The sequence below is a fragment of the Podospora pseudoanserina genome, chromosome 2, assembly GCF_035222485.1.
Source record: "Podospora pseudoanserina strain CBS 124.78 chromosome 2, whole genome shotgun sequence".
Taxonomy (NCBI): Eukaryota; Fungi; Ascomycota; class Sordariomycetes; order Sordariales; family Podosporaceae; genus Podospora; species Podospora pseudoanserina.
In genome coordinates, this window is record NC_085921.1 from 866,885 (window position 1) to 888,634 (window position 21,750).

At 53.4% G+C, this 21,750-nt stretch overlaps 5 protein-coding genes across 5 annotated transcripts; 2 read left to right on the top strand and 3 right to left on the bottom strand.

The window, feature by feature from the left end:
• The first annotated feature begins 102 nt into the window (after nucleotides 1-102).
• QC764_201460 (uncharacterized protein) lies at nucleotides 103-1,473 on the top strand. The gene is made up of 2 exons (XM_062943851.1): nucleotides 103-657; nucleotides 711-1,473. The coding sequence occupies exons 1-2, from the start codon at nucleotides 392-394 to the stop codon at nucleotides 1,408-1,410; spliced, it is 966 nt and encodes a 321-aa protein (XP_062802608.1). The 5' UTR covers nucleotides 103-391; the 3' UTR covers nucleotides 1,411-1,473.
• A 2-nt stretch (nucleotides 1,474-1,475) lies between these two features.
• QC764_201470 (uncharacterized protein) lies at nucleotides 1,476-2,150 on the bottom strand (the record flags this gene model as incomplete). The annotated part of the gene is made up of 1 exon (XM_062943852.1): nucleotides 1,476-2,150. The coding sequence occupies one exon, from the start codon at nucleotides 2,148-2,150 to the stop codon at nucleotides 1,476-1,478; it is 675 nt and encodes a 224-aa protein (XP_062802609.1).
• Nucleotides 2,151-2,672: 522 nt separating this feature from the next.
• QC764_201480 (uncharacterized protein) lies at nucleotides 2,673-6,273 on the top strand (the record flags this gene model as incomplete). The annotated part of the gene is made up of 4 exons (XM_062943853.1): nucleotides 2,673-2,695; nucleotides 2,760-5,362; nucleotides 5,437-6,044; nucleotides 6,073-6,273. The coding sequence occupies 4 exons, from the start codon at nucleotides 2,673-2,675 to the stop codon at nucleotides 6,271-6,273; spliced, it is 3,435 nt and encodes a 1,144-aa protein (XP_062802610.1).
• Nucleotides 6,274-7,219: 946 nt separating this feature from the next.
• Nucleotides 7,220-8,534, bottom strand: QC764_201490 (uncharacterized protein; the record flags this gene model as incomplete). Its single annotated transcript, XM_062943854.1, has 2 exons — nucleotides 7,220-7,463; nucleotides 7,597-8,534. 2 exons carry the CDS (start codon nucleotides 8,532-8,534, stop codon nucleotides 7,220-7,222), a joined length of 1,182 nt encoding a protein of 393 aa, XP_062802611.1.
• Nucleotides 8,535-13,128: 4,594 nt separating this feature from the next.
• On the bottom strand, nucleotides 13,129-14,919 carry QC764_201500 (uncharacterized protein; the record flags this gene model as incomplete). Its single annotated transcript, XM_062943855.1, has 1 exon — nucleotides 13,129-14,919. One exon carries the CDS (start codon nucleotides 14,917-14,919, stop codon nucleotides 13,129-13,131), a length of 1,791 nt encoding a protein of 596 aa, XP_062802612.1.
• Between the last annotated feature and the right edge of the window lie 6,831 nt (nucleotides 14,920-21,750).

Here is a 21,750-nt window from a genome sequence, read left to right on the forward strand (position 1 = left end):
AGTGTATCTTACCCTAACCCCAACCCGAGCAACACCCGCAAGCATGTTGCACTGGCTTCACAGTGCTTGGCAACCAACTCAACTTCAACTTGCGACAGCGCGTTTCTACACCATCGCAGCCACAAGCAGGAAAAGAATTCAAAGGCACAACCGTCTCACAGATTCTACTGGCAACCGACTTCTCGAATTTGATCATCACGAAGAGCGGCTTGACATTCAGGTGCAGCCTTCATACCTATCAACCGCCGCATCATCGCCAAATTTTCACTTCATCTTAACAATTCGGCCGCTCAGCTTGCAACTCAATCATCCACTGATATCCCAAACTTGGCATCAACCGTTTCATCGACCACAACACCAGACCGCATCTTTCTCACGATTCAAGATCACCATGTGGCACAGAAGCGGTCCTTCCAAAGCGACATCGACAAACGTCCAGTGCCAAAAATGTCTTAAACGAGATACGTACTTTTCATTTCACCGAAACTATTTCCATTTCCCCCATCTAACACTCACAGCACGGCACTATTCCTACGAATGCAAAGCTTCAGCCCAGGAGCGGCCGTATATTCCCCGACCCTCACGAACTCAGCAGCTGTTCAACCCCAAGCTCCAACCCAAGCTTACCAATGCTGTCCCGGATGACATTGAGAAGAAGTAAGCTCCCACTACCTGAGTCCACTGACCTCAAATGCCTAATTGTCCCACAGGAAGGGCGTAGCCGATAAGATCCTCGCTGAAAAGGAGGCCGAGCGTGCCAGGAAGCGAGAGCTGGAAAGGGACGAGGAAGAAGAACTGTCCGTAAAGGGTTCACCGCCCCCACGGCGGCACAGGTCGCCATCTTACGACTCCGTATCCAGCATCTCGACCAGGTCCCCTTCTCCAGCCCCAAGGCGCAGTCCCAGTCCCCCAAGAAGAGAACGGATCAGCCGCGATATGGAGTTGTCTCCCCGTGGACATCCGGTTCGTCCACGATCTCTAAGCCCGGAGGAGCGCTATTCTAGGGAACCGTCAGCCATTCCGGAGAGAGATTACCCGCCTCGGCGACATTCTCCTTCGCCGAGCCAGGCCCGTTCACCCAGGCGCCATCGCGACTTTGACGATGAGCCTGAGCCTGAGCGTGCCCCTCGGCATGCGCCGCCGGGCAGAGACGCCGAACATGACTCGCACAGACGTCGGGGCTACTCGAGATCCAAGTCGAGATCTCCTGCGCGTTCTCCACCAAGGCGCGATGGGAGAGGCCGCGGTGATGGTCCTCGGAACCGATTCAGGGACAGGGACGCTGACCACCCCAGAGAAAGAAATGCGCCGCCAGCCCAGCAGCGGGCACCTCCGCCGCCGCGCGAGAGGAGTCTGAGTCCCTTCAGCAAGAGGTTGGCGCTGACACAGTCGATGAATATGGGTAGATAGATTGCAATAATTAGAGCGAATCAAATCTGGGTATCATATGCCTACTTTTTTTCTCTGCAAAACCATCAAGCAACAATTTCGTCTTGCTCATCAAGCCGTCGGGCCAACCCCAACTCCTCATCCTCGGCCTCCTTTTCTCTCCTGGCCTCTTCCTCTTCCTCCCGTTCACGTAGTTTAATCCCCTCCACAATCGCCGCCCCGTCCAGCATCCCATCCGCCTCCTTATCCTCACTTTCCTTGCTTCCCCTGTGACTTTCCTCGGCAACCTTCTTCTTCTCGGCTAATCGTTCTCTGACCATCCTCGCAATGGCATTATCCGTCCTCACATTCAGCACCTCCATCTTGGCGTTCAACTCTCTCTTCAGATCCCAGTTTGGTTTTTTGGGTTGGAGCTTGAAGAGGTCGATGCCCTTTTCTGCCGCCTGGGCTGCGTCGATGGCGGCTTGGCGGTTTACTTCGTCTTGGAGGTCTGCTGCTTGTTCTTCGAGGGTGGGTGCCTCGAGGGAGAGGGTGGGGGGGGCTTCGAAGCCGAGTTTGGGGCCTTTGGTTTCGGGGTCGTAGTTGCGGCCGGAGAGGTGAAGGTTGGAGACTTGTTTTGTTGGGGGGGATTGGGAGCGGGAAGGGGAAGGGGCTTCGTCTGATGGGGAGGGTGAGGGTTGTTTGCGTTTTAGGGATTTGAGTTTTGCGAGGCGGGCTTTGCGGTCGTCGGTTGCTGCTGCGAGGGTGGTGTGGGAGGACATTTTTGTTGTGGTGTGGTGGTGGTTTTTCGGAGGGAATTGATGTTCCTGGTGTTGTTTGACCGCGAATTGGTTCGAGGTACACAGTCGCGCCGCCTGTGAACAATTTCCAGTGGAGGATGATGTTGGATGTGGGTCCCTGACAGCGGACAGGGAAGCTTTTGACAGGGTTGGGGGTGGGCTGCCGCTCGTTGCCGGCCGGAAGCTCTGCAGCCCCTCGCATTGCCGATTTTTTTTGATTTTTTTTGGGAGCTGGATGACTTTCTCATCGTGATAAGAGAGACATTTCGGAGACGGCACCGGCGACCAGCGACCGGCGAACCCCCCTGAACAAATCGCTCGGGATTGCCAGTCGAACCACAACATGCCCAACCTCGACGACGAATTCGACGCATGACGACCGCACCCCACGTCCTCCCGCCCGATTCTCATGGCGCGCGACTGCATACCGCGCCGTCGCAGAGGCACCACAATCGTCTAGTCGCATCCGGGGATGATACTGCGGGCCGGCTTAGTCGGCCGATCATGTCTGGCTCGCGCCTGTCAACGTCGGTCCCAGATACCCCTTATACACCCCTTGCTGCCGCCACCACCAATATCCCAGACATCGAGAGTGCAGAGATCAGAGCGACTGCTGGCCCAGCTCGCCCGAGATGCGCCCTTCACCACTACCACCAGATTGTCCTTCCAGAGCGACGACTCAGATATCATTCCGCCATGGGAGAAGTCTTTGGGAAAGGTCGACAGTCATATGAGCCCCGATGACATGGAGGAAACAGCCAAGGCGAATCCAGATCCTGCGAACAATGTCAGCGAGATATCGCCAGAAACAACACCAGTTCCCTCTTCACTGGGGCCGGAGGAAATAGAAAGGAACTATGCGAGCACAGCTGAGCCTGGGGTGGCTAGCCACACGTTCAATGATGCGGATCGGGACAATCAAGTACCCCAACTTGAACCCTACCGTTTCGCCGAGAGGGGAGGAAAGCTCGCTTGGGGTCCAGGTCACAGGGGCAACTGGTTGGACTCATGGGAGGCCAGGTTCCGGCCGCTGTACAGAGCCCTGAAGTCAGGGCGTGCCTATTCACGCATGTTGGCCGATGTGGAGGATTTCCCTGACTGGGGAAAAACAGAGATGCTTTTCGAGGCAGCCGAAATCGAGCAGGGGGAGTTTAAGGAGCGCCACTGCGGATTTGGCAACGTAGATCAGTACATGACGAAATGGATGGACTCGATGCTCTACCTGCTCCGCTACGACCCAGAGCTGGCTCCCAAATTTCTCCGGGCGACTTTTGAGGGGTTTCTGACGCCGAGGTGGGCGGTGAATGATACGGCTGAGTTCCTTGCCAAATGGTGCTCGTTGTCTCGCTCAAGCAAAAAGACTACGCATGAGCTCGCCGAAACGATCCGTCATATTCTGCGGACTCGCACTCTATACATGCTCGAGTTCACCCAACAAACGCTGTTTCTTCTGACAAGAGATATGGAGGCCGAAGCTCTGTGGAATCTGTATCGGGACCTGCTGCAGTACGCTCACCCGCTTCACCCCTACACTTGGTACACTATAGCCCGTCGTCTTTCTCGGGATCCGAGGTACAAGTCCAGGGCGTTGGATCTGCTGGAGGAAGCCATCACCAGCGGCGAGCTTCACGGCGACGCGCCCCTGACCATGATGCTCAGCACATGCATCCTGGACTTTCAAGGTGTGGAAGACGGCCATTTAGAGCAGTTGGGGCGGCTGCGCCGGGAGCTGACCACACGGTTGCTCAACCTGATCACGCCTAACAAGTATACATACAGTGTCATGGTCCGAGGCATGCGAGCTACCGGTGACTACCAGGGAGCGTGGACCATTTACCAGATCATGATTGATCAGGGCATTGAGCCTGAGCAGTTCATCTTCTCCAACCTGCTAAACGTGGCAAAGCGCACCAACACCATCGAGCCTGTGCTCCAGACCCTGGAAGAGCTTGTTCCCGAGGCGCTGAAGAGCAGACACATCTGGAACGACATCATCGACTCTGTCTTGGTGATATCTCGGCAGCACGACCTCCAGCTGAAGGAGGAAGGCCAACGGAATGCGCATGCTGCGTTGACGTTCCGGGCCCTGCTGCTGGTCTATGCAAGGTTCTATCGGTACAAGGAACTCCAGTCTCTTATCCCTGTCAGGCTGGGGCCACCGTATGAGACAAAAGAGCAGGTTTTTGCGACTGCGACCTCGGATATGGATGTTGTCTTTTTGCGAAAGATTGATCTCATCCTCGAGCGCCTTCCTGAGCGGGTTGAGAAACCGGCGGTTCCGGGGTCGGATGTCATTAGCATTATGCTCAGGGGGTACACACGAGCGGTTTGGAAGGCAGGAGAGGTTATCAGCTTTTACAAGCGGCTCAGGGCGAAGCTTATGCAGGGACAATACACCGTGTGTCAGATTTGTCGGGAGCAGGACAGCCGAGTGCATGATGCTATTTTGGGCTCGTTGCTCAAGATTCCAAAGTGGAACAATGTCGCGTGGGCTCCTGCGGAGAACTCCAAGAGAGCGGCGGAGAGCCGTGATGCGTTGCAGGCGGGTTTTGGTATTTTGGAGGATATGATTGAGGGTGCCATGTGTGCGGAGAGGGTGTTGAAGGAGGAAGAGGAGAAAGAGCTGTTGGCGAAGAGGATGGCGGATGATGACTCGCCTGCTGATGAGGAGGCGGTGCGGACTATCGAGAGTGTCCTGCCAAGTCAGGAGGATGCTGTCTTGTCGGAACAAGAGCCTTTGCTGATCGAGGGGGACGATGGTCTACTAACTGAAGATTCAGCAGCTCAAGATATAATGACCGAAGAACATATTTTAGTCGAAGAACATCCACCACCAGAAGAAGAGCACCGGCCAGCTGAAGAAGATTACCTACCGCACTCAGAAAAAAACCTGCCAACGAAAGATTACCTTTCGCCCTCAGAAGAAAACCTGTCAACGGAAGTAAACCTGCCAGCGGAAGAAAACCTGCCAACGGAAGAAAACCTGCCAACGGAAGAAAACCTGCCAGCCCAAGATGGCTTGCCTGTCAAAGATGACCTACCTGTCGAAGAGCAATACTTACCTGTCGAAGAGCAGTACTTACCTGCCGAGGAAGACCTATCGGTCGAAGAAAGCCTTCGAGGGTACGAAGAATACCTTCAGGCTGAAGACCTCCCAGCCGGAGAAGACTGCCTACCACCTCCAGAAGCCGAACGTCCTGCAACTCGGGAAGAGCTACAGCCAACTGAGGACGAAGCCCAAGAAGAACCGCTTCTCACCACCGACCAGCCTCAAGAACCCACCGAAACACCACCCTTATCCGAACCCTCGAAACCATCACCCCCAGAACAACCCCGACAATCAGCCCCTCACCCCAGCAACTCCTCCCTCTCCTCGACCCAAACCTCGTCACCCCCCTCCACCCGGGCCCCCGCCCAGGCGCAGGCTGGCCCTCTTTCAAAGCCCAGCAGGCCCAATGGGCGGCCTTCCACAAAGACGAAACGTACCTCTACTCCATGTCGCCCGCCCCGACAATCTACACCTTTAATATTCTCTTGTCGGGCGTCATTCGCGCCTCCCGCTCCATCACCAACGTCAAAGACTGCATCAAGCAGGCAGAAGACTGGATAAAGTACCTTGCCGATCACAACCTCCAGCCCAATTATCACACCTGGGCTATTTTGGTTAGGAACTGGTCGCGGCAGCAGCGGCCCGGGGCGGTGGCGTGGGCGATGAAGAAGATGGAGGAGGCGGGGTTTAGGGCTAATAACAAGATGATGGAGGAGTTGCAGTTGTTGAGGGATAAGGAGAGGGCGTGGAGGGAGCTGGAGAGGTTGATGGAGGAGGATCTGGGGAGGGAGAAGGAGGGGGGAGGGAGGGGGGGAAAGGGAGGAGGGGTGGGAGAGGTTGGGGAGGATTGTGAAGGAGCAGGAGGAGAGGAGGAGGAAGTTGGAATTTGAGTTGGTGGTGGAGGATGAGATGTATGGGAATGAGGTTTATCGTGACGGGAGGGGGGGGGAGAAGGAGGAGAGTGATTGGGATATGTTTGTGAAGAGGGTGGAGGAGGATAGGAAGGGGGAGGAGAGGGAGAAGAGGGAGGGTGGGGGGGGGAAGGCGACGTTTTAAAAAAAGAAAAAATAAAAATAAAAAGGAAGGAGGGGGGGAGTGTATATGTACTTGTATGAGAGGGTACAAAGATGTGGGGGGGTGTATATTATCTCAGATGTATATATGATCATTAGAGCCTTGTTTATTCTTGACTTTCAAGATATATTGGGGCTTTTTAGTAACGTTGATTGTGAAAAATTTTGAATCACAAAGAGATGGAAACCCCAGCTTTGAATTACCTCATCGCTAGCTTTTGATTCTTTCCATCCCAGCTTGAAATGGACACAACAAGCTCGAAACAATAACACCGAATGCTTGGATGGCTGGTCACAAGTGCTTGGATAGATATTAATGAAAGACATGTTCACAGCATTTCTCACGCAGTCCAAGGGGTCAGATGTTGACAGCAACAGAAACAAACAAGCTCTTGATATTTGAGCGTTGGGGTATCATTACAAGCAAAAATACGCCCCCCCCCTTTTCCACACAACTATCCCGACAAACGCCTCCAACCAATGCAAATTTGCCTGTCCCTCCGGTATCAACGCCTAAAACCAATGCAACTAGGCCTCCCAGACATCCTTTGACGCCTCCATTAACCCCGGATATGCGTAGAACAGATGAAAATTAGGCCTTCAAAAATGTCGAATAGGCCTCCCCCAAACATTAAACGACGCCTCAAACAAGTGTAAACAGAGGCCTATCAGGCATGATTTGATGCCTCAAACGAAAGAAAACAGGCCTCTCAAACATAAAAGAACGCGTCCCGGCTTATGTTTTGACGCCTATCCGAACATGTCGGAGGCCTTCCCCTTGCCCTCATCGAGCTTCTTTTCCTTGTTCTCCTCCTCCGTCTCCTCCTCCTTATCCTCATTCTCGGGACCCATAACCCTCCGCACCTCCGGCCCCGTAAAATTCCCCGACTCAGGATTGTACCGACTATTCATATACTCTGTATACTTCTTCATAAACTCCTCCCTCTTTCGTTCATGATGCCGGGTTGCTGCTCCTGGAGGGGAGCAGCGCTCCTGTTGCGGGGGAGCAGGAAAAGAGGAGAGAAAAACGGGAGGGGTGATGGAAGGGATAGGAGGAGGGGGGTAACTCGGTGGTGGTGGCGGAGGAGTGCGAGTCGGCATCGGGGGAGGACGATGGGGTGAAGGAGGGGGGTTGCAGGAGAGTCTGCCAGGGACAGCAGAGCTAGCTTGCTGATGGGGGGGGAGAGGCGTTTTGGTGGGGGGGCGGTGGTGGGGGCGGATTTGGGGGGGCAAGTGAGATGAAGAGGGGGGGGTGAGAGGGAGCTGCTCCTGGTGGGGTGAAAGTCGCCTGTTTCGGTCGACTTGATGATGATGGGGGTGCTGCTCTTGTTGGGAGGGCTGCTCTGGCTGGTGCCGCTTGTTTGGCCGGTGCTTTTGCTGCTCTTTGGCCAGCTGGTACTTTTCGTACTGGTGCTGCTGCTCCTCAGCTTGATGGTACCGCTCTTTTGGCTGGTACTCTCGAGACCGCCGTTGCTGGTCTTGCTCGTCCTGCTGGTACGAGTTATGAGACTCATTGGACTCGTCCTCTTGCTCTTCAGTGACCGGCTGAAGACGCGGCGACGAGGGGGAGAAAGCCGGGCGGGGAGAAGGCGGCGGCGGGAGAACAAAGCTGGGGGGACGGAAAATATCATCCTCTTCGATTTCGTCCCAGTCGATGCTCAGCACTCGTCTGGTGGCATCCCGATAGGCTTTCGCCCATTCTTGGGTGCGCTCAGGCTCAGGAGCAAGCTCCTGGCCGGCGGCGGACGACGGCTCGGGGTCGCTTGCTGGTACCGGCGAGTCGTCGAGGGGAGGGAGAGGCGGGAAGAGTCTGTCCAGGTTTGCCAAAACGTTTTTGGCCTCTTGGGCATGCTGGGAATTGGGGGCCTCGGGGTGGAGTTGGCGGCTGCTGCTTGCCGCCGCCCTGGTGGGCAACTCCAGGTCGTCGAGGCAACGACCCAGTGGAAGGTTCGCCATGAACTGCTTGTAATCAAGCAGGGTGAGGTCGTTGTCGTCGGGCTCGTGGGGGTCCCGGAGCAGCTTTGGTTTGGAGGAGGGGGAGGGAGCGAAGACGGACGAGCTGGTGGCGACGAGGAGGTTGGAGGGGTTGGAGGAGGAGGGAACGGTGGTGGCAGCAGGAGAACCACCCTCCTCGAAAAAGGTCGCCAGGCTCTTGACGGATTTGTGGCCTTTGGCCACCGCCGGGGGGGTCGCAGAGGGCGACACCTTGCGCCCGAGGTTCGAAGCAAAGGTATCTATCGACATTTGTTGTTAGAAAACTCCAGTCCAGTTGATTTCTTCGACTTTTTTTTGCTCTCAAGTAAGCAAACAAGTGAATCAAGTCGAGCAAAAAGGTGAATTTCGGGTAGTCAGTCGCAAAACGGCCGAGTTGCTCGACAGTCTTGACGTACCGTGGCTCCGGCGCGGGATCTTCCTCTCCAAGATGAGGCCGGCGATCGCCCCATCTTCTTTCTTCTCCTTCTTCTCCATCGTCTGTGAGCGGTAACTGCGATGGCGTGCGAGCGCCTGGTTAGCGGTTGAGGTTGGTTTGCTCGAGCAACATCAAGACTTACAGAAGCAGCTGTGAACGCCGATGAACAGTTCAGAAGCGTTTTTCGAGAAGTCCCAAAATCTCAAAACAAATAAGTGTGTGCGAACCGCTTAGTCGCCATGCTTAGTCGTCCTGCGGTGCCTCCATCATCAGCTGCGGACCCGCCTGCCAGCCGCAGTCAAGCTGTAGAAGGCCCGGAGGGTTCCCAGGGCATCTGTCGAGACATTGGGGCTCTGAAAGAGTGTGCACAAGAAACAGTGGCTCTTTGGAGTCCAGCTCTTCGTGGAGGTGTCAGAGTACATTGTGACTGACGAAAGGTTCGTCAACGCAGTCCATATATTTAACTCGTTACTATCAACCTGTTGATCAGAGTTGCGGACTGTAGAGTGGCGCTGGGAGCGGCTGCACAAGACTTGTTCGCTACCTACCTCACATACAAACTACCTTATGGAGCCAACAGAAGGACCAACAAGGACCCGCTGCTCCATCTTCTAGAAGAGTTTACTTTCTGCTCTTTTGGGTGTTTGGCCTTCAGCTGAGGACATAGTCTGCTCTGTGAACCTGAGCACGGTGGAGAGCAGGAGAGACATGTTGCCCACCGCAGACAGCAATTCAGGGAACTGGGGCTGTTCTATACATTGGAAGAGAAAATATCACAAGGATTAAAGTGTTTCTATCATGTATATGAGTAGAGTCTTCTGTTGCTATCCAATATCAACAATTGAGGTGGCTCGTGCGTTCAGGGGCTGCTTTGCCCCTGAGCAGTTTGCCACCGCCCGGACCATCACCATGTAAACAAACGTCAATCTTCACATTTGCCTCCGAAATATAGACAAACGGGCATATTTGACTCTTCAAAGTGTAGTTTAGGTTCATTAATGCCACGAGCGTACCCTCTTTCATCTTCATGTTCAGTCCCGGACAACACTCTCCAAGCACACAAAGTGCTGACATGCACAACAAGTGACACCCGTCATTGAAGATGACAAATGTCCGAGTGTGATGTTGTTCAGATCTGTCTTTAAGCCGCAAGCCATGTAAGAACCTAACCATAACGGTGGTGACGTGTTCTCGTAGCCGCTGGCACAAGGTCCAGACATGGCCGTTTCCGGGGGTAAAGCGGTGTCTCAACCATGAAGAGGCATTGCAAGTGTTTACAACAAGCGGCACAGGAACTCACGATACAACACTTGAGCCATTCTCTGGAGAACTCTGGAGAGATCCACGTTGGCCGGGATCATGCTGACTGAATGCGACCTCGAGCCCTTCTTTGGCTTCCAAGAAGTGTTACACAGACCCAGCGGCTACAACTATATCTTACCCTCGCCGTCCCTGAACATATAGCTCCATAAATTAACTCCCCAAAGTACCTTTCTCGTTTCCATTCCTCTTTGTGCCAGAATTTACAAAGGACAAGTGATGAAGTTGGCCCTTGATTCTGGCTCTGATTGGCGCTGACGGGTATCACCGTATCCATCGTATAAGCAGGCAAAATAGCGCGGTGACCCCTTTTACATCAACAGCGTCTGGTCCTAAACTCGCTTCCTCTGGCAATGACACTCACCCCTGATCCGATCGGATTTGCCAGAGGTGATCACCAAACAGAAACACCAAGCTGAAATGGCCCCCATGGGCCATGGTCAGCCCCGAAGTCTTGCAACCAGATGCTACGGTACAGATCAGGAAGGTTGCTCCGGAGCTGAAAAGGCGCTGTCGATCACCAGAAGCACCACATGTTTGGAACCAGTCTCCCGGGGCCCTTTTGTCAGTTGCACTGCACCACCTAGCACTGATAAGCTACCTAACACGGGCAACGACAAAAATATCATAATGTCGCGGCAAACACCACAACCTCACACCGAGGAGATACTGAGCACAAATGTCAGGTCAGTGTCTTCAGCTGGGCAAGCCTCCAAAGGTCCAGACCTCCTGTCTTATACTCTCACCTTGGGTCATGATCTGTTCGTCATGCCACTCCTTCAGTCACAGGTCCAGACATGTCACGGTAGAAGCCGCTCAATTTCCAATAACGCCAACGACGAAAAGCCGTGCCACGGCCGCCATGATCTAAAGGGCTCTTTTCCACACCATACTGTTAGGTGGTCTCTGGGAACCCCACTGCAACGTTAATCGTGCGGCGTTCTGTCAGACGCTTTGCTCCAGTTTTCACCACTCAACGGAAAGACGAAGATACGCTGCGCCGTCCCGTGCCATGACAACCGAGAAGGAAGGCACCTTACAGCTGATGCGCACACCCCACCATCTCACGGGTAGTCACCTCCCCCCTGCCTGTCTGAAGGATCATCTAAATGGAATTCCAACCCACCACCAAACACAAGTAAGTTCCCGTCACCTCATCAAAAAAGTCTTGGAATTTCCAAAACTCGAGAAATACGATTGACTAGCATCATTTTTTCCAAAATAGCAAAGCGAGGGGAAAAAAAAAGAAAAGAAAAAAAAGAGGCGTGACCTGATTTTCTCCTTGGCTGGGCATAATCCATCGTTAACTAACCCCAACTTTCTCGCCGATTTTCCTGTTTGGGAATGTAGACCCTTGTACGCCTTCTCTCTCGCCTTTTTCTTCTTTTCTTCTTGTTTGTCTTTTTTCCCACGAGCGGCTTGTCACGGCCACCCCCGCAATTGCCTTCCTGCCCAACTGCCAGAAATAATCACAGCAAACAATTTTCTTTTCTAGCATTGCTTCTTTTCCATCTCGAACCGGCCGGCGTAGAGAAACAATGTGAGTGGTCAAATCCTCGACCGGCGAAGCGGGCATGTGTGCCGAGCTGAAGGATACCTATAAGCCGAACCGACACGAGAGGAACTGACATGGTCAGGCACACACAGACACACACACACACTCACCACACACATATGCAGGAGACAGATCGACGGGCGGGCAGGTTCCTTCAGCTGGTCGGTAAGGTAGGCAGGGCTTGTGTTGCACCTCGACGAGGGAGAAAGGCCCTGAAACACTGCGTCTGTATGTAGTGTACAGGTAGGTAGATGGCTGCTTTCGCTAGGCAGCCGTTCAAATGTCTGACGATGACGCCAGTCGCCATTAAGCAAAGGGTAACTTATCTTGCATCCATCGTGGACTTTTGTTTTTCTAGATACCTAGTCTGCAGATTCCAAATCATGTCATCCTTACCATCTGAGCCACCAGAGTAGAATTTCCAAAAGCCAAAGAGGGGTACTGGAAAAGAATGCCTTGGCTGAGCGCCACTACACTACTCCCCACAACCGATCATCATCAAAGATGTTTTGGATCTAGAAAAAACAACCGGTTGATCGATAGCTTCGAACACTGCAAGGAGGCGCAGTGACTGTGTGGTATGGACATACTGTGTAGGTAGACAGATGGATACAACCTACGTGTAGCTCAAGTCCACTTTCTTCCACCGCTACCTCCATCTCCATCATCAATCAACATCACCACGCACCAAAATGCAACCCATTCTCCCTCGTTCCCAATTCCACTTACCCCCTTCGGTGACTACTTCGTCCTTTTCCCTCCAGATCTCCCTCCAGATCTTCCCCACCCCCGGGCGCTCGCTCACCAGCCGGCCCCCGGCCCCCACTGTCACCGGTAACTCAAACCTGACACCGAGAAGACCGACTGACAACACACACAAAAGACACCACTTTTTGCACAACGTTCATATAATTTTATTACAGATCTGATGGGTGCAAAATACACGACAGGAAAATAAGGCAATGCCCGAGACATACACCACCTTGGTTGTAACAAAAGGTTCTAGGCAGGCAAGATGCACCCGTCCGTCTCTGCGTGGGATTTTTACCATTTTATGTGTGTGTGTGTGTGTGTGTGTGTGTGTAAGGAGGCAACCATTTGCATAAGGGGATGGGTGGACGTTTTGGGCATTTCCACATTCTGGAAAATCACCTGATTTGACAATCCCATTCTCTGCAAGAAAATCAACTACAGTATGATGATGGCTGGAGAGAATATGTTAAATGTTAACAAGAAACTGCATTAAAACTAAACAACTAATCAACTAAAAAGGAAACTATCGGCCGTTACAGAGTGAAAATCATGAAAACAAAAAAAAAAAAAAAAAAAAAAGAGAGAGAGACAAAGAAAAAGAAAATAAATGAAAAAAGAAGGGGGTATTCCTTATTCCTTTGCCCACGCTGCCAAATGTTCCAAATCAATCCATCTATCCCATCCCATACCATTCCATACCAACCCATCATGTCGTGAATCGCAGGAGATATATCAAAGAAAAACAAAACAAGAAAAAAAAAAAGGTATCCAAATAGTCATAAATCATACCCAACTCTCATTTATTCCTCCTCCCCCTCAGCATCAACATCCCCCTCCGCATCCTCCTCCTCCTCCCCCCTCCCACTAACCACAATCTCCTCCCTCACCCCCCTCCCTTTTTGTCCCTGTCCCCCCCTAACCTGCCCGTTCCCGCTACCCCCCTGCCTCTCCAACACCTTCCTCAACTCCCACCTCCCCCCCCGTCCCCCCCGTTCAATAATCCCCACCTCCCTACTCCTAGCCCACTCAACCAAGCTCCCATCCTCCTCCCCCCCAAACCTGACCCGCCCCTCCCTCCCCAACGCCGCCCCCTCCAGATGCTTAGCCACATGCTCCATCCTCTGATCCCACGCCTCCGGGCCCCTAAACTCCCCCACCTTACACCCCTTGACAGGACACCTCATAACCTCAGGCAGCTTACACCTCTCCCTCTTCCCCCTCTCCTGCAGCTCCCTCAACCTCCCCTCCCACCCGGCCATCTCCTCCTTTTCCCCCGGCGTCAACACCCCCCCTTTATTCGCCCTCCCAGCACAAAGTTTCTTCGCCCCAGCAGGCATGTGCATCCTCTTCAGGTGCTGGGTGTACAAATCCTTGCGATTGAAAATCGCCCCATTCGGCAGACGACAACCGCCATTGTTCGTCTTGGCGCACACACCCTCTGTGCAGAGCCAGTAGTCCAGCAGCAGGTGCTGCGTGATGACGTGACGCTTCCATTCGTTCTTGGCCGCAAAGGTCGCTTCGCAGCCGGCAAAATGGAACACGCAAGTGAAGGGGCGGGTGTGCTGCTTCTTGACGTGGGCGTCAAAGTCGGTGCGGTCGGGAAAGTCGGTTCGGTTGCAGTCGGGGCATTTGAAGGATACCGAGGAGGGGGCCAAGGGGTTGATCCGGCGTGGGGAGGGTTTGGGGAGCCGCTGCTGCTTGGGCGGTTGTTGTTGTTGTTGTTGTTGTTGTTGTTGTTGTTGAGGCTGGGGGTGCCAGACTTGGGTTGGGATGCGTTGTTGTTGGATGATGGGAGCGGGATGGATGTTGTTGTTGAGTTTGGTTTTCTTGGCAGGGCGGTGCTCGTCTTCAGAGCCAGAGTCGGAGTGGCGTTTGGGGGTTGGGGGGAAGGAAGACTCCTCGGAAGAGGAGTCGCTGTCGTGGTCGAGCTCCCGCTTAAGGGGAGAAGAGTAAGAAGTAGAAGCCTGGATCTCCTCCTTGATCATGGGCATGTCCTCGGCCGGACTGGCAAGACGAGTAAAGTCGGAGCCGACGGTGTTTTGGTTGGTGCTCATGTCGCACTGGGTGGATGTGTAGCTCGGCTCAAAGAACATGCCCTGGCTGTAGTCCATGTCGTTGTCGTTGTAGAGCGAGTTCATGCCGCCGTCAGTCCAGGCCCCGTAGCTCGGCATCATGCCCGAGCCCGTGAACCTGATGATGGCGTCGTGAGTGCTCGAGAAGTCGTCAAACTGCCCTGGCGTGGGTGAGAAGACAGATAGGACCTCAGGGGGCGTCGTGGGATGCTCGTAGTAAGATTCAGTCTCAGCACCGGGGCTCGGGGCGCTGCCCGAGGCGGAGGACGGCTCGTGGGAAGACATGGGACTGGCGAATCGTTGTTGCGTCGGTGGTGGAACAGCGGAAACGCCCATGCTCGTAAAGTATGTCTTGGAGTGGGTGTCGTTCAGGAACCGCTGAGTGGTGGCGGAGAGGATAGGGTCGATGTAAAGGTTACCCTCAGTCTGTGTCGCAGCCAAGTCTTGGATAGGAACGTCGATGTTCGCATATCCAAAGCTCGAAGTGCTGCTGAAGATGGTTGAGAAGTGGCCAGCCATCTTGAATGGTGATGAGGGAAAGAGAGGTGGTCGATGTTGGGGCAGAAAGCGTCAAAGACACAAACGTACGGCAAGCCAGAGCTGTATAGCCTCAAGCTTGAAGAGCCAACATGGGAGGGTGCGAGTAGTTATGTGCGGTGCTGTCTGAAGGATCCAGCAAAGGAAAATGGAAATGAAGTCGCGGTGCTGGTCGAGGTATGGGTGGCACGTGAAGATGCAGTGAACAAAAGATGCAACAGCGGATCCTGGACTTGAGACCCACGCACAGTAATATAAAAAGGCGAGGGCGACTTATGCTGCATGGCTCGATGTGGCGATGATCAAGAACAGACCATGAAGAGCGGGAGCAGCTTGGATCAAATATGAAGAAGACAAAAGGTACGAACCACATGGAGACAAGGGCAGTGACCGCGTTTCCATCTTGGTGTGCCATGTTCGGGAGAGCGCGCCAGAGCTGGCGGTTCTTTCTGCTGCTCCCCACTTGTGCCCAAGCCCACCACTCTCTAAGCTCATCGCCAGAGGGGAAGGATGCTCCCCCCTTCGTGGCTCGCTGCTTGGGGAGAATGCGGCTCTGCTGTGGGCCCAAGATGTACTCCTACAGCCTAAGCACAGCATCTGGGTACAGGAGGGTTCTGCCAAGTAGCCAAGGTGGTAGCGAAAAGGCCCTGGCTCACAGGAGGGGGGGCTGAGGCCAGGTTCCCAGGCCACCCCTGGCGGCAGGGGGGCGGACGGGGTTGGCAACAATCTCTTGAGAAGCGCTAGAAGGGTGTTGTGAGCCGTCGTCTTTGAGCGCTGCGCCTCAGGCTTGCTTGCTTTCTGAACAAGAGGTGAGTTGTATACGGGACAAGTCTGCAATGTACAGTGCACAGGGTACATGATACCTACAGAGGAAGCGCGCGAGATGTCGAAACAGACTCGGGAGCTGTTTCCAGTGAGAGTTCGTTTACTTTGCATGCCCGGTTCTCCCGCCGAGCACTCTCGGGACTTCACAGCAGAGGCCAGTCGCTCGGGTATCTGATATGTCACAAGCGGGGCCGAGTCAATGGCGTGAACATGAACAGCAAGGTACATACCCCAGACTGCAGACTGCCCTGGAGCGCGGAGGGGTTGTGGGCGAGAGCGATGGTTCGCGGACAGCTGTTGTAGCTCTTGATGATATCGACACCCTCCCCCAGACACCTCCCCTGGTCGAGCAAAATTCCCCACCCCCCCCATTCCCCAACCCGACAAGAGGAGACGGCAGATGACGGGATGACCAAATTTGAGGCTCTTTTGTGCTTTTACTTGCTTGTATTCGTCGTCCTGCTTCCCCGGACGGCGGCGTGATTTGTGGCTCCCGATGAAAGTGGTATTTGCCCATTTCCGATCAGAGTGGGCGCCACAAGGTCGATTTACTCCCTGCATGAGCATATGTCAGTCACGTCAGTCAGGAAAGAAGAAAAAGCTGAAAAAATCAATTCATCACGATGTTTGGTTTGCTGTGCTTGTTGGTGATTTGGGAGGTGGTCGGTGCACTTAGGATGACCGCTAAAACAGACGCTAAGAAGCTGTCCGTTTCTCCCCAGACTGAGGTGCCCCACTGGATCCAGTGAGTGGCCCAGGGACCACAAACGCTCGAATCCTTATTAACCCTTGGCTATGGCGTCTGTTTACGTTTCCATCTTTCTTGGCGGGGCTTCCGTCTCTTCTTGATGCTTGAGATGAATTCCATCGTTGACAGTCGACTGTCGTGTCGTGTCGTCTCGGGCACATCTGACATCTCGCTAGTTTCTGTCACGTTCACCAAAACAGCCCAAGCATGCAGGGCATCCAAGGGCGACAACACACTGCGATCGATTTCCTCACCAGGACTATGACAGATAGCAGACGGGAGAGAAAAAGAAGGGTTGCAACCGCGGACGTGGCAGACATCCGGAAAAGGTGGGGTTCTACGCCCAGCTTCTGAGCATCTTCCCCTCTGGTCTCAACCATGGCCGCTCTGATTGGGCCCTTTGCGTCGCCGGTCAGAATGGAATCTCTCTTTCCCGTCTTCAAACCCAGCGCCCTGGGCTCGCCTCTGTCTTGGGCCCTGGCCCTTCCCGTCCCTCTCTGATATGCCGTCGTTCGTCAGCAAATCACAACTCCACCGCCATTTCAACCTCAGAGTAGGGTGATATTGTAATTTCTGATGCTAAAGACTTCACATCTGGACAGTCACATGTTTCTGCGCCGGCCAGTGATTAGCAGAAATCTCTGTCGGGCCCAGTCTTCCCCTGCCCGCCCGCCGTCCTCCCACAGCTTTCGCCTCCTCGCTCTGGTCTTCAACTCGTCCCGGCGGCAGCAGCGTGGCTGTCAGACTTGTCGCGGGCCCGGGGGATTGATGGCCAATCAGCATGACACCCCAGAGAGCAAGCAAGTCAAGCAACAAGCAAAGCCTATTCTCGTCTTGGGGGCCAGAAATCTTGGGAAGGACCCAACCCCACGGTCAGAGACCGCCCTAGTCGACGTTTCTCTTTGCCGGGGACGGGCCTCAATGACGACTACCTATCGGTCTCTGTAAACGGCAAATGGCCATCGGTCGAGCTTTTAGCCTCTTGACCGGCGATAGAACATGGAGCGGTCAGAGACGCATGAGCTTAATTGGCCCGACACCCGTCACAATGTCACGATAGCAAATGGACACTGGTAAGACTGCCGCTGCGACACTGGAGGGGGAAGCCTGGCAAGGCGACGGTGGTGGTGACGGTGCTTGTGGTCGCCTTGTTCTTTGTATGCACCCCGCCGTGTAACTCCAACTGATCAGCCAAACACTTCCGAGGGAACAACTTCACCAACTGGCGACACCCCGTTGCCAAGAGATTATCAGCAATGACAGAAACAAAAAAGACAAATCGGTCAAGAAGCAACGTCTCACATGGGTTGTTGACCTTGGCCGCCACGACGGGCCTCCTTTCACAAATGACAATCGAAGCTGGACAGACACCTCTACCACACACCTAGATCCGGCCCATTGGTCTCATGATGAAAAGCGCCCGTCTAGGCGCGACCGACATCCTTCCATCTAGGCAAGCCCCTCCGCGAATCTGACCAACCCATCCGTCCTGGTGGCGTCCCTTTGATCGGATATGGGGGGGCCTGCGTCAATGCCGTATGAAACAAACAACTAAAAAGAGCAGACCAAGGGCGCAGCAGGGGTTGGCTCTTGCATAGACTTCCACTTTCCAGAACGAATGACGAGTCTCCATAACGTCATGGCCGCGTCCATGTCGACCTCGAGATCTCTTCAGATGTTGAGAGATCAGACGGAGCGCCCTTGGCTCCAGCCCAGTCCAGACGCATATGTAAGCCCGATGTAAACATGCCAATTACACTCTCATGAGCTACACCATCCTGTCATGGGTCTTATGGCTGTTCTACCCCTGAGGGTTTACCCCTGCATCTGGAGATCTCAGACTTCAAGAGTCTCTTGGGAGAGTGGCCGGGCCAGCCACCCTACGTCATGGTGAATTCCAAATTCATGGCGGTTCGCTCAAAATAGGTCATCTGGGCCGGCTGTGAACTCACTGCCAACTCTGTTTTGGTGTCGGTATCCCAACTGGGTGTCTTCATCGGGCAAAGGGCTTCCTTACACTCCCAACCGACGAGGCAAAGATATCAGAGCCCTAGATGATACTTCTAATCTGGTGACTGGGATCTTGTTATTTGCCCGTCTTTCGGTTCAGATGCAAGCCAAGTGCCTTGCCAAATTGATGGGGAAAGTGGTGAAGATTGCGAGAGCAAGCACAGAAAGACACAATCCATTCTGAATAGCAATCACCCGTCACTCTTCTACCAGCTGTAAATGGACACGAATGGGTCAACAGAGCCCACAACATCCTACCTCTGTCTATAATTCGCAGCCTTGACGCCAAGTACACGATGGACGAGGTCATCTTAGGAGGCCCAACGTCCCCGTCCCCGTGCGTACACCATCAACCCTCGTGTCAAAGTGGTAACGAGGCCTGACCACCACCATTCCATAGAGGCCATCTTCGTACGCTCATCTTGATGCCTACAAGAACAAAACTATCTACTCAATTGAATTGGCTTGCGATGTTCCAACTTTGCCACCGCCATAGGCATAGGCTCTTAAGCGCGAGGACGGGGGATGCCGAATTAGACGCCTACTCAACCACCCCTTAGGTCTTTTCCCCCTGCCTCTCCATTGATGAGGTGAAGTTTAAACGCCGTGGACGACGCAGTATGCAGCGTCCAGACGATTTGCCACCACCAGCTGAGGTCAAGAGCAGCGAAAAGGTTGTTCTAGTCGGGGGATGCATCGTGTAATGCCCAAGGCTGGTCTACACCGAACACCAGAAATAGATGTAAACAACATCCCGACCTCCCCATCTTCCTACTAATTTCGCCTCGCAAACCTCTTGGCCTGCTTTGGCGCCGACAAAGACCTAGGATGCATGAGAATCGCCACCACAGAGTTCATTGACGAGAATATCCTCAGACAAAACACATCCACACCGCATGGAAGGCCTGAGTTGTGAGGTGAGACTAAAGTAACCATCTACAAAGAGGGATGTATCATTCTGGACACCAGAGTGCACGTGTGGATGATCAATGTGGGTGGGAGGTGGTCCTAAACGAGGGTGCGAAGGGCAGTAACGCCATGATGGATGGATGGATGCTCTGGATAGGTAGGTACGTATAGACCTGGCCATAGGGACAACAGTTCTCCGGCCGAGAATCTCGGATCTTGTCTGCAATTTACACACACGCACACACACACACACACACACAACCTCTTGGGAGAACATGCAGGATCAAACCTCATCTCAGGAGGATCTGTTGTCAACACAGACATGTCGGGACCACAGGCGGCGATGAGGATCATCAGTCGAGTTATGGCCAGGTCTTCAAAGCTGGCACTCATTATTTGAATTCATCTTGACCCATCATGGCTACCTAACCGTCCGTCATGAATTCAACACCATCCCACATCCATCCCGATCCCGGCATCAGATACCACTCCCTCCAAAGGCACCGAAACGAAGCAGCCTATCACATCGTCCGACTATGTGCCTATTGACTATCTTCCACATGCGGGCTGTCCCTTCGCGCTATCAAGCCACAGGTTCACAAAAAGACCCTCGAAATACCAAGAAAATGGCACTAGGGAACGCCACAAAAACGTCGCTGTCCAAAAGATACCGACCCAGCACGGCAAGATCTTGCCGACCTGAACAATGACCAGGCTTGACCGCACAGTCACACCCACTCGAAGAATCCTTTGCTGTAATCATTTGAACCATGAATCAATCAACCACACCAAGGCCTACATGGCATCGAAGACGAGCAACCATCAGAATAAGCATCAAGACATGATATCTTGAATGGGACCAGAAACTCATGCGGCTAGACGCCACCACATTCGCAAACAGAGGAAGATCGGCAGGATAATATCGAACGATCAAGAAGACCCATCCATCTGGGCTATCTGGTGTGGCTGGGCCAGCTGAAAGGTGCATGTCGAAAGCTGCAAGTTCAACACATGCTTAGGTGAGTAGGATCATGCAAAGCAGCTGCTCACTCACCCGCGAGTCATGATCGCAGTCTCTACAATCACACAGAACAAAAGGAATTGAATTGCTTGGAAACACCCTCGAACACCCCCCGGCGTTGGTACCGGACCGGATCTACCGAGCATTATCGAACACAGCTCAGGCTCCGTTTCTCTCGGCGCTCATCACGACATCCCCCAGGGCACGTAACATCGCCTGCAACTTGCCCAAACCTGACCCTTTTTACACTCGGGGGCAATAGCTCAGGGCAAAGCCCAGCTAAGTCTCTTTTTCCTCTGGGCAAAGAGAGACTATTTCTCCCCTGACACTCCTGCCCTGAGCCATCACGTGTGGCATTGCGGCTTCATTATTTACTAGTCCCCCCCGGTTCAGGCTAGTTTCCTTCTCGGCATCCGGTCAACAGGCAACTTTGATTTCCGCTCAAAGGCTTATTTCGCTCTGGGCATCTTATCCTTTTTCTTGTTACCAAAGGGATATTCTCCCCAGCCAACCTGTACACAGTACACTACTAAGCCCACACCGCATGCCCCCTCCCCTCTTACTCTTTTTGTCAGCCACTAAAGCAAGCCACACTTCTTGGAGAAGGCTTGGAAGTAAGTATCTCACTCAAGTCTGAACCGACATCAGCCGGGTCAAGACATTGCCGAAAATGAGGCCAACCCCACGGACACATCCCAACCTTCACCACCATGATACCCAGCAGGGATCACTCCCCGACCTCTGCTTTCTCCGCGCTTAATCCTTCTCTGCCGCTCGAAAAAGGAAACTCGTACAGGCCATCCTAAGAGATTTTGGTCAAAATTCATCCCGGTTGGTCAGGGGAATTTTTTTTTAAACGCGCGTGGCTTTTGTTGGGCTGAGAGACATACACACATACATCCTTTTATCACTTCGCCCGTCTGTGTGTTTTGGTGGTACAGACGCCTAATTACCGCTGCCACCCTCACCCTCACAACCATCATTTTGTCATGATGATGATGATCAGAGGTTGTAGATAGGTAGCTGAGCCAAGCTGGAGGTGGTTGCAATCTCAGTTTTCTTACTCATGGGCCGTGTAGCCTTGAGCTCTCCCCGCTTCCTATGTTTCTCCTGACACCATTTCCAGCCCTGAATTCTGTCAGTCCCATCTAGGTGGGTTCCGGTCCATCAAACTTGACAGATACCATTCAGATTTGCCCTCCTCGTTCAAACTCCTGCATTTCGCCTCTCACACAATACCAAAATCATTTCACACTTGTCGTCCCCTTTCATCACCATGATTTTAAGACGTTTCTTCCTA